General features: G+C 41.9%; 1 protein-coding gene across 1 annotated transcript in view; it reads right to left on the reverse strand.

Annotated features, from left to right (window-relative positions):
* LOC105021168 (protoheme IX farnesyltransferase, mitochondrial) overlaps positions 1-12,317 on the reverse strand; it is a 45,744-nt gene extending 33,427 nt beyond the window's left edge. Inside the window, exons 1-4 of the mRNA XM_029120119.2 lie at positions 12,170-12,317; positions 11,487-11,638; positions 10,803-11,172; positions 9,528-9,652 (exon numbers count right to left, since the gene is read on the reverse strand). Coding sequence (XP_028975952.2) covers positions 9,528-9,652; positions 10,803-11,172; positions 11,487-11,638; positions 12,170-12,200 — 678 coding nt within the window. The 5' untranslated portion in view covers positions 12,201-12,317. The remainder of the gene's footprint in view (positions 1-9,527; positions 9,653-10,802; positions 11,173-11,486; positions 11,639-12,169) is intronic.
* Between the last annotated feature and the right edge of the window lie 347 nt (positions 12,318-12,664).

The raw sequence follows: 12,664 nt of genomic DNA on the forward strand, positions 1-12,664 counted from the left end.
CTAGCCTAGCCTATGTCGAGCAACGCAGTCTTTTATCCCCAGGCATATCCCGAGGACACAGATAATTGGTCTACTTGATAGTATTGTTCCAGGCAAGCATCTGTCTCATCCTGTCTCTCTTAAGCTGCCAACAATCCATTTGTGTACAGTTTGACATGTATTGGCACCCGGTAGCTCATGTCGACAAAGACAGACTTAAAGGAAATTAACTATTAAACAGAGGTGTCTAGTTAAATATTCATTTTAATCCAGCAGAGGACGAAAGAAACCCACCGAGGCTGCTCTCATGACACCCTGATCCGACCAAGCAATTAAAGGGAATTTCCATTCTCATCTTCGGTGAATACACTTCACAGCATGGTGGAAAAGTAGAGAGGGAATATGAACATCTAACAGCGGCAATGGTAAAGGTGAACAAGCTCTATTGTTTTGTCAAAGCTGGTGGGGAAAAAAAAAAAAATCAAACACACACTCACAAACACACACATTTCAGAGGAGGGATCAAGCTAGTGTTAAACCTCTCCCTAGGCCACCTCCTGATGCATCTGACATCAAGCATCAAAAACCAGCCAAGACACAACATGTCCCAAAAACACCATCAAGTGATTCTGACAAATCAGTCTGAAACAGCCAATGGCCCAGTCAAATTAGAACTAGTGTAATGACCAATATTTAGCAGGTCTTTTTGGTACTTTCTTGGAAACTCATCCACACAAACTTAAACAAAATCAAATACAGTATGACCTCAGTGTGGGGATATTTTGAAACGGTCTGTAGCATTTCTGGAGGTTTACTTTGAGAGGGAATTAGCATGGGGCGGTAGGTACTTTGAGACAGAATAGAAATAAAAGCTTGTGAGGGTGCATGTGTGCGCGCGTGTGCATGTGTGATGTCGTCATGCTACTAGTATTCTCATGCTGTTTGAAAGCGTATCCTCTGTCGCTACCACTCACCAGGGGACAGATAAAACTCTTAGAATGGACCATTTCCATTGTCTTTGAAGATTAGGAGGCTGGACTGTTCTAGAGGTTCTGTTACTGCTAACCTTCTGGAGGTACAATTTCCCACAAGAGGTACCGCTCAAAAAAGGAAAAGAGGAAAAGATTGGAGCATTTGGGCAGTCCTGGAAGATGGTTGGCAGTTGGGGCCCACTGAGTAGTAGGGTATGCTTAGCCCAGGGAGAGTAGAATCACCAGTGGCTGGTACCAATACTGGAAAAGGATTGATAGCTAGTTCATACTGTAGCAATTTAAAAATGCAGTCACTTATATGACATCAACATATATAAATTCTGGAAATACAAATGTCATAATCAACATAAAAACGGCAGAAAGTACAATAACCTCCTCAAAAACCCAAAAGCTTATCTAGCATGTGTAAATAGAATACTACAGGAAATAAAAAATAGCAGGAACTGGAATTGAAAAGTGTTCAAAAAGTTGTTTGAAATATATTCCGTCAATAATAATGGAGAACATAAAACGTTCCATTTGCGACATGTAGAGTGTGTGATTGTTCAGGTCAACATCATGTAAAAGCATTGGATTACATTATACAATTGTAGTGAAATGTGTTATTGTGTAGGCTCAATGTGTACAAAATAAAGCAACATGAATGATTATCGTTATCTTAAGAGGTCATTTTCAAGCACTTGACTAGCCTGTGAAACCATCTTTCTGTTTTGCAGTAGACTGCTGCCGACAATGTCCGCTATGCATGCAAAACGTGGGCTTTTTCAAAAGCACAGGAAACTATATGGCTGCATGCAGGAACCACTAACTAACACAATGACAGCAAACGCAATGGGGAGGGTCGTCTGTGGTGACACATAGGGTGGACTGCCCATCTACGTTACCACAGAAAACCCCAAGGGGTAAATGAGAAAGTCCCTGTACCTGTCTAACAACATCATTCAATGTTCTAGGATGACCATGATATGCTGCATCTCAAGGATGAATAATCATGATCAGTGAAATGTTGATTTAATGGGCCCTATTAAATTTCCATGTACAGCATACATACTTACTACATCTTAAGCTCAATATCATGATTAGCCATATACCAAGTCCTTACAAAAATGTATTTGCTATGTTCAAAAAAGGAGCATATTCCATTGACTCAAAGCAAATGTCGAACATTTTATGTGGGTGATTTAACAGATTTTTTTTTTAATTTGTTTGGCGGGTAATGCAGTCACTCTAACTAGCCACATTGGCGGGTGGCATTCTATAGCAATACACAGGGTTTATCCATCTTTCAAAACACAAACAAAAATCTTGCACCGCCTCTGTGTGTTGGCATGGTAAAACATGATTTTTCGAAGGAGAATAGCCATACTGTCAATTAAATCTTTTACACTCAAGCATGTCAAAATATTTCAATAAAACGTAATAACCTCAAACTACGTCCAAGACGCATAAATTTTTTTAAACCTTTCAGGTGACTTCTAGAATAGCCTTCAATTACAGATTTATTTAAAGAGAGATTGTGAGACAAATGAAGATGACTGGTGAAAAGAATCAGATTAGGGTGTGTACTGTCACCAAAAACACTGGGCTATATATGCAAAATACAGTGAAATAAATATACAATTAACATATTTAAGTCACTAATAATCTAAATATATGAACGTGAAGAAGACTTTGGATCAGCGACAGCAGCAGAGTCTAGTACAGATGAAGCAGGTCGAGAGAGGGAGAATAACGATATGGCGTCAAGGCAAGCACACACACATACTTACATACACAGACCTTTCATACACAGAACTGTAGTCTCATTGCAATGAGAGTGACATTACGACCTAAGTACCTACAAGTCCCATGAGCACAACCTACATACAGTGTTTGATTCTGGTCCATTTGTGTTAGGCCTATTGCCTTGCACGCCAGTGACCAACAGTGTGAACTAGAAAGGTTACGATATAGCACTGATAAACAAATAAAACAATTTCCCAACAACAAAATGGTGGCTAGTGAAAATGCTGAGTGGCTAGTAACTTTGGAAAACCACTAGCCATAATGGCTGGTGAGCCAAAAAGTTAATATCAAGCGCTGGTCACAATGATTTACATTGATATTTTGCAGTTTACTAGAAAGTGTGATCTGACATGGCTTTTCTTCTGACAAGAGGTTACATTTGAATCAGTAAAGCTTTTACGGTTCTCTTACAGCCTAGGCCAACACAGTAGAGGTGGGGTGCCCCATGAGGGATTCGAGACGACGTATCACAGTGGGGAATTTCCAGGCCGAGTCATTCCAGCTAGCTAGAACCCCAATCAGACCTCCAAGTGTTTGGATAAATATCATTAAGTAGATGATTGATGCTGCTGTAGAAAATTCAACGGTTGGCCCTTTGGAAAGTAAAAGGGTCAACTCTCAAAAAGAAACTGAAAATATGTGCTTGGAATAATATACATTCACATCAGTCATTAGATCGGACAAGAAATGGGTATGTGAAAACTGTGAAGGTCCGTGCACTGGAATCGAAAGTTTGATGACGCTGATCAAGGAACATTTGCTACTCAGCCCCTCAACGAACATGGGCCAACAACATTTTGGAAAATGAAAAGAATAGTGAGATTGAACACGCTGATTGAGAAACATTTAATTACTCTGGGGGAAAAAACAGCTAATGAATGACGTGCCATACTAACACGATTCTGGCCATACTTCTGTGTGAGCACTACATGGATACATGGAGACGACCAGACGAGCTAAACTGCTTGTCATTTGTCTGTGGTATGTTTATAAGCCATATCCCAGTATTCTGTCGGTCTTGCCAAGAAATAATGCTTAACTAATGTAAGAGATCGTAATTAGAGATTATTTCGGATTTGGTGCCCTTGCAAATGAAGCACCCCCTTTAGGCCAAGTGGCTTTCTCCCTAAAATCACAAAATCCCCTCCCTGATTACAGAAAGAAAATAAAATGTACATCAGTTCCAAAATGGTTAAAAATGTTTACCTGGGTCTGATTTGATACAGAGGGAGAAAAGTACTGCTCATTATTGCACACAAGTTAATCAAAATACTTTAAACTTCGGACAAACTTTCAGACAATTACTTTCTTCTATTGGACAAACCAAAAATCTGACCCACTTGTGCAAAGGACAAGTGGCCAAAAAAGTTCAGGTTAAGCCTGGCGCCTGTTTCCTACTCCATTCACAACAACCCAGCGCTGACTACGGTAAAGATCACTAGGGCCTATGCCACAAAGAAATGTATTGGCTTGGCTGCCAAAATTGCCTTTACGTCCTTTCCATAGATAAAAAGAAGACTGCGTATAAGTCACATCATGGTCAAATTGATGGCATTTAGTCTGTGTGTGAATGATGAATTTATAATAGAATACACTTTTCTACTTGTTTGAGAGTAGAGGCCATGTCCTGTTTGTTTAGCTGAGGACCTCAAGTTATACTGGGGGTCTTAAAGACCACCAGACCCAGCTTGAAATGGTCTTCAGTACCAATTACCCAATTAAGCCGCATAAGGGCCGGAGAGTGGGGCGTGAGCAGGGAGTCAGAGTGGCCTTCTGATGGCTGGAACACACAGGAAGGTCTTCCCTCATGTAATTCCTAGGGGTCTTAAAGGCCAGACCACCTTCAGACCTCCAGGAAGCTTCAACAGTCAGGGATCAGTCTTCAAACCTGTTACAGAGCTGTACAACCATTTGGCAGGCTTACAAGGACAGAGGAAGCTCTGAGAGGAAATCTCAACATCAGCCATCAAACAAGGTCATAGCCTCACCACCTCAGCCACAGGTTTTTATACAACGGAACACTGCTAGCCTGTGAAATCAATTAGCCACTTTTCATCTGATGTGGTAGTCCAAGGATTGTCAGGAACTGTCAAATTGTGTCTTTAAGAAAACCAACTGACCATCCAGACATGGTTTAGACAATTTAGTGGTCCAACTGATGGGTTGTTGGGAAGTCTTGGCGGAAAACAAAAACATTCCTTCTATCTGGCTCACAAACCTGCAGCGGTAAAGTCCAATGACTCAACTGTTATTGGTCCTTCTAAACGCAACGAGAAACACCAGACGCCGCCATGCCAATGTTATGTGACTCCAGGCGCTTACACCCTTCTGACAGTATCCCTAAACGGGGTTACTTTAAGAAAAGAAACCGCAACTTTCTGTCTGTGAGCGCCTGGCTTCAGGCCCTTTCCTCATGGGAGAAACAGCAGCTTTGGCTTTGATAGCAGCACTACAGAAGGCCCGGCCTCCCTTCTCAATCCCAGAGTCAGACATTCTTTTCCCCATAAACATTTTTGTTTTTCCCCTCCCTGAAGGTAGGCCTAATCCTACCACAGTTTGTGGTGTGTTCACACACACACAGTTGCAAGTCAGCCACCGACTGTTCGGTCTTCAGGCCCAAAAAACATTAAAGGATAAAACGGCAGAAGGGGGAATCCTCAGGAAGTGGATCCTTAGTGGGGATCTACCATCGGCTTGCTTTGATTTGTTTGTTATGCTTTTGTTTCATCCGTCAAATCAAGTAAAGTGCAAAAAAGTGCGCTTTGATCAAGCCCAACCTCCGCACCAAGATGCTTCTATTAAGATGAAAAGAAAGGGGAAAACATTTCTTGGCACCACATCTAAAGGTGTCATTTCGAGTCTTTCATTTGTACCCCCCCCCCCCCTCTGTTTTTAGTTATGAAAAACAGGGTTAAGATCAATTACGTGCAGGTGAGGGTGTGTCGCCATTACAAGACAGAACCCTGACAGATGATCCAGAGTGGGTCATGTAGACGACACAGATGATCAAGGACTCACCACAGAGACAGTGTGTACCACAAGCATACCACAAGTGTATTGTGTGTGCAATTACACAAAATTAAAATAAATGAACAAAAAAAATAAAAAAAATACTACTTGAGTGATGAATAGAAGCATTCAATTTGCAGTGGAATCTCAATTTTAACCCTTCTGACCCTCACTAAAAACCTGATTTCTCGACTTTTTTGGAAAGGAAAGAAAAAGTTGCAGTGGTCTCTAAAATATTTCTGGAGCTGTACATCCAGTATAGACACAATCACAACAGAGCGACTGGCAACATCTAATTAAGAGTTTTCCGTCAAATGTGTTGCACTATAAAATACAGAAAACCACTATTATTTAAAAGCCTATTTAGTAGCTAACTGGAGGAAGAAATTGAATAGTGAAGTTTTCACTTGCGGGGTTACATCCCAAATGGTAAGCTGTGATATTGACTGTTGGCTTAACAGTCAGAACACAGAAATATCTACCTGGCTACTTTTCTCCCAACAAAATTTTAATTGTGAATCTTCAAATATTGGTAGGACACGGACCCGTTGGTCCCCAAAGAAAGTGATCATTTATAGAGGTAACAGATTGAAAGCCCTTAAGACTTGTTTTGCTGTCTGCTGGAGGTCCCACCTGGACGCTGTATGATTTAAACAAAAATGTCAGCTATTCTAATTTCTATTAAGATATGAAGCAACTTAATAACCAGTCAGAAATTATTGAACATTAAAGAGTGCAAACCCTCACTGCAGAAAAATATGTTGGTGAGAAGTAACCTCATTCTAGTTGCAATTTAATAAAAGCAAAAACACATATATGGCATTTCAGAATATATTGATACAGTGTAGTGATTTTATTAACGGCAACGGGAAACCAAACAGGGAGGACAACTGCAGTTAAATTGGATCGAATCAAGGCATTCAAGAGCTTGTGTTCTGCAAAAACTAAATCTCAACCCAGGGAAGCAATGCCTTCCAGCCCCGCAAAGCTGGCTACACCATAAACATAGGGCAAACACTGTAAAGTGTGAATAGTCACAAGTAGACCACTATAAAACGAATCGGGCCCACAAGACAGAATGGCCTACTTGAACCAGGTGGCTCTTTTCTCTTAAACGATGTTGAATTCAATCCCTCCATTTTGCCAATTAGAACTATTGCAGCATCACAGGGATCTGTCACCAGAGAGGGACATTGAGAAGGACAAGGGACATGGGGGCAGACAGGGGCCGCCTTGTGTGGAGTGAAGCCTTGATCTGTCTGACAACTACCACTGGCCACAAGAAAGAGAGGCCCTGGTCTAAAGATTTACATTTAAGGCCCTCAGATTCCAGACAGAAGCGTGAGGAAAATCAGGCTCTGCTTACGTCAGGTCTGGGGAACTCAAGGCCATCTACATGAAAAGGGAGAAAGTCTAAGGAGGTCTCCTTACAGTTGCCGGCATGTAGCCTAGATTTACTCCCAGTGACACTCCAGATTCTGTGACATTCTCACCAGATCCACAAATCCTGTTCTTCAAGTTTTTTTTCTTCGACGTAGCCTGAAATCGTCACTAGGCAGCATAAATATATTTGCCAGTTAAGCAAGTAAATTGAACCTCCTACTTGTAAGGCGGTGGGCTGGATGACCCTTAAGACTTCAAAGCCAATGCACATCAAACAAATCAACAGGGCGCCCATTGGTCCTTCTTTACTGTAATACTACCTTCCCACTTTGCTACTTAGGTTACTGCCCTTCATGTCCGGTGTGATGGTAGTCTACACGATTGACACTACCCGCTTCAGAACTGCGACCAAACCACACTTAAAGCCCACCCAAACTTTTGCAGAGCTATGATATACTGTCCCATTCTCCAATCGCCATTTTGTTTGGGAGGCGATAGCTCTCTCAAACAAAATGTTGATTTTAGGCAAAATTGAAATTTGCTCTGTTCTAGATCATGTTGAGGAGATGTTGCATTGTCAACACACAAATGTCTAATTGCTGAGATTAGTAATTAAAACAAAAAAAAATGAATTTTTTTGAAATTCCCCTTTAAATTCCAGGCTTCTGTTTTGACTAGGCCTGGCTGTTGACTTCTGGGCTGGGAGGAAATGAAGAGGGGATAAGGGGAGATGAGGAGGGGATGAAAGGACAATGATCTAGTACTCAAAATGAAAGATGGGTCATCATGTCCTTCCTTGCCTGCGAGCCACTTCAATAAAAACAATTACAATTGAAAGGAGCTGACTGGAGGGTGGGCTCCCTGAGAGGGACAGAGAACACCCACTCAGTTTAGCTGCCGCCTCTTCAATCTCTCAGCACGGTGCACTCCCGCTGCTGAGCCGGACAGCCCTGCGGCTGGGACCTAAACCTACCAGCCAGCCCCTGCCTTTAGGGGACATACCAGTCATACCTGGAAGATATGTACACATCTGCTCTGGCGTGAGGCAGACAGGTGAAGAGCTAGGCTACGTTGGAGACGGAGGCCGTCCATAACTCCCAAGAAGTCATTGAAGGGACAATTCCATTACCTCCCTCTACGGATTAAAGTTTGATTGATTGACGCTATTCACACTCCGAAAGAGAACGGCAAACATTTACACATTCACATCCACAGAATGACATGCCTGCGCGCAAAACCCAGGCCCAAGAGCTTTAAAGCGTTGCGAAAAACTCTAGATTTTGTTTGCTGACCTTGCTGAGGTGACAAACAAAGGAAGGGTTGACTGCCTTGAACTTGCCGGCTGAAGGCGTGGCAAGGGTTAACTGAGGGTCAGCTGGATCATACATGCTAACGCACACCGTAGCCAAGAGTTTGTGCTTGGTCGCAACAAAAACGAGCGTTTCTCATTGGTCAAGTTCAGTTCAGTCCCACCCCCATTTCTGTCAGTTTGATGCTGCCTGGACCGTAGGGCAGGAACCTGCAGTGCAATCAGGGCCTGGGACAAATTACAGGCCGAGAGCAGCAGCTAAGTGGGGTTCAACCCAGGGCTGAGGGAAAGATAGTCCATTAAAGTAATATTCCCGAGTCACGGAGTGCATTCCAAGTCGCGTCGTCAACACTTAGTAACCCTGAGCGGCCTGATTATTCCAGGCATTTTAAGTGTCCAGGCGCAGCAGTCTCTCTCTTCTTTATTTTTAGTCACAAAAAAGCTCTCAGCAGACAAATAATAACAGTATTACAGTCCGAGTCGCCTGTTAATGCCTTTCTGAGATACGCAGCGAGGGAGGAATGTAACTGCAGTTCAAAGGGCCTGTCATTGGCTCCTGCAATGTTTTGTAGAACAACAAGAAGGGCACTGCAGAGGGGAAGGCACTCTGTGTGCAAATGTGTGTGTGCCTATCAGCCAGTACGTTTGTGCAAAGTGCAATGAAAATCTATTATAACCCCGTCTGTAATCTTGCCAGCCGTTGAAATGACGCCTAATCCATCTTTCAAAGAAACAATTTAAGTGGGAGAAATAACAAATAGATCACTGGGGACCGATTACTGTGATTTCAGTGTTTTGTAACTCTGGAGTTGACGAAGCGAAGACGTCAAACGCAGAAATATGGAAGGCTACCGACCCTCTGCCCACCCATACAACGCCATATAACCTCAGAATTGGCTTTTTTTGGCTATGATCGTCTGAAGTTACCAATGATCATATTTACTGCAACACAATGATGTAGGGAACCAATCCAAAATGCTTAACCCCGCTTAGCAAATTCCGCGTTATAACTTCAAACACACACACACACACACACACACAAACACATTCAAAAATAAACTATAACTGACCTGGTTGATTGAGTTGGCTGTACAGGCTGCAAGACCTGTCCCGAGGGAGGCCAGGAAGAAGGTGGTGGGGTCAAAAGGCACTGGAGCCATGGCAAAACCAGCCGCCGCAGTCACCACAACCAATGCTGAAAGAACAACATCAACAATGACGTTTAACAGTAGGTATCTATTACTGCTCAAACCTCATGTTCTCATGCTCTTGTGTCTCTCAGCAGCAGACATACAGTGAGCGACTGGTTTTGAATATCATGTCAGGTATCAAATCCCAAAACAGAAATGTGACAATAATAATATATATTATTTCAGCAAGCATCGCAAACATATTGCATTGTAAGGTTGCTAGGAATTCCAAGACGTATGTTGACTTCCCTAGTTTCTTGAGGTTTAATTATAGTTTGTCAAATTTTTCAGTGGTCACTCATGACAGTGATCCTGAATGTAATAATGTAATAATGCAAATCAGAGATAATAAAATAGAACTGGCTTCGATATGAAGGAATCAGAATCACCTTTATCCCTGAATAACATTTACACATTAGGAATTTTACTTGGTGTAATTGTTCTACTAATGGTAGACAACATTTACAAAATGACAGTTCCATCTAGATTGCATACTGATCTAGATGTAAGGAGATGGGCAGAGTTTTTGGAGCAGTACAGTGCAGCTTTTTCAAAAGCAGTTTAACAGTATAGGCTTGTTGTCATGAGTATAATTAAGAAAGATCATAGGAAAGCAACAGCTCAAGCGGTGGGATTTTTATGGTCCTGACAGTCCTGTATCACCAATATACCACCTGTCAGAGGGTTAGAGCGGGTGGTTGGGATCAGCTATCTTGCCTGCATGGTTTCAATCTCTAGAGTCATATACCACCTTGACGGAGGAGGTGGCAGCCATCTGGCTTTTAGAAGTTTCTGTGTCACTTCGTGACAACTGCAGATGAAAAAAGGCTTTGACAGATTGGTTGATGATTGATACTTTCTTCTGTTCAAACAAATTGACTAGTTGAAACAACTGTTGACTGTCAACCAAATATTCACCATATTTATGAAATATATTGAAATTATTCAATACCACAGGGTGGCAGATTATGCAAATCAATTGCACAAAAATAATCCTTGAAACATAACTTCTCTTTGATTTCACAGATAACAACAAAAAAAAACGATTTTCTCAGGCATTTTTAAACGTTAAATGTTCAAATGGCTAAATGTTCCATTGACTAAAAAAAGCATAACTCTAATATGGCTACCAAGCAGTCGAGCATGCTGGCATACCTGTGAGCTTGATTTTGGAAAGTCTGGCGTAAACGTCCGGTAGCTCAGCCAGATCCACCTTAAGCTCTTTCCATTGCCTCTCCAGCCGAGCCTCCCTGACCTCATCCGTCTCCATCTGCACATGGGGCGCCTCCAACGCTTCAGGCCCGGCCTCAGCCGCCGTGGGCAAAACCGTGGCCGGTGGCGGTGACACAGCCTGGCCGGAGGTAGGTTTCAACACGGTGGCGACCACAGGCCCAGGGTCAATTGTCGGGACTTGCTGGATCTTTCTGATCACGCTGTTATCCTGATGGTCCTCCAGATGGGTCAAGCTGGCTGTTTGTTTAGGTTTAGCTCTCTGATAGAGGGCATGGCTACTCCTCATCACATACTGGAGGGAGGGACAACAGATGATTAGTGTCCGAAGACAAACTGAGCCATCATGTGCACATTATTGTGTAAAATCTTCCCATCCAGTGTAAGAAATATGTTCACGCTCACACTGTAGCACACATCATGGTTAGATGACACTGGTTTTATAACAGAACCAAGACAATTAATACTGCAGTTGTACACACATCTAGCTAGTTACTGTATATAAAACCTGATATTAATACTGTATCACTGAGTCAGTTGGTGTAACAGATAATCTATGGGCAGGATGTTGTCCTTATAAAATATAACAAACCATCACTTTTGACTTACCTGGCGCCTCAAGAAGTTGAGGTGCTGGAACGTGATCCATTGTGAAGGGTCTCTCCTGGACAACTGGATGAAGCTCCGAGTACTTAGGGAATTCCTAGGGGCATTTTTACCTAGTAGTTTTTGGTTCACACTCACACTGGTACCAACCAGACCTAAATCACAAAGAGAGCCATCCCAACATAATGCTATGTTTATAAGTAACAACAACTGATAGCTCATTGAAGATGCAAAAACTAGTCAGCTTCATAATTTCAATTGTTCAAAACTGGCGTATGCATGTCCGTTAGTTGTTACTACTGACAACCTAACTAGACAATCAACATCAGCAGTATGGTGTTTTGCTAGCATTAGCAAGCTAAGTTATATAAACTAACTCTTCTCTTCTCTGAAACTTGTAACTGAATACTTCATTGCTAGCACGGCATCACCATACAATGCTGCGCAGATTATAATTTATTGGAGAGTAGGTTGGCACACATTATCTGGAAAAAGTTAAGGTCATATTTGCTAACTCGCTAGCTGACAGACATACATAACATAACGATATTACAGCTGACGTTTAGCATGCTATCTAGCATCCTAGCTAATCTAGAAAACGTGTGTTTTAGACCGGCGAAATCAGAATAATTTTGAATCAACATGGGTATCCTTGAAGGACTAGCATATTATAGTTACGCGTTTACCTGTGAGTCTGCTACATGGCGTTTTGTACATTTTAATGTAGCATATAAACCGGTTCCCGTAATGTCCTCCTCACATGCAGCAAGCCGACATTTCGACCTCGTCTGAGCAGTAGAATCTCTTCCGGTAACACAGAAAACGCAAGCGCAGATCAGGTTAGTTTGACAACGCAACCAGAGATGTTGAGGGAGGTTGTCGCTGATGTCTACCTTGTAAACATCTCTGACCAGAATATCATTTACTGCATCATTTTTTTAAAAATGGAAACGTGAAAGAATGTAAGATCAAATAAATAATAGTGCTTGAAAGTAATGGATTGTTCCCTTACACAACTGTTTGTAAGAGGAAGTGAAAAAGTGGGGTAAGCTCTTTCACAAAGCACACAATTCATTTACTTTATTAACATTTTCTCTGGCTGTCAATAGACTTGAGAAACGAATAATATATCAATCTATTATCAGTAATATAATCAAATTGATTTTAATGTAATTTATTAC

Source organism: Esox lucius, chromosome 5 (genome assembly GCF_011004845.1).
Source record: "Esox lucius isolate fEsoLuc1 chromosome 5, fEsoLuc1.pri, whole genome shotgun sequence".
In the NCBI taxonomy this organism is placed as follows: domain Eukaryota; kingdom Metazoa; phylum Chordata; class Actinopteri; order Esociformes; family Esocidae; genus Esox; species Esox lucius.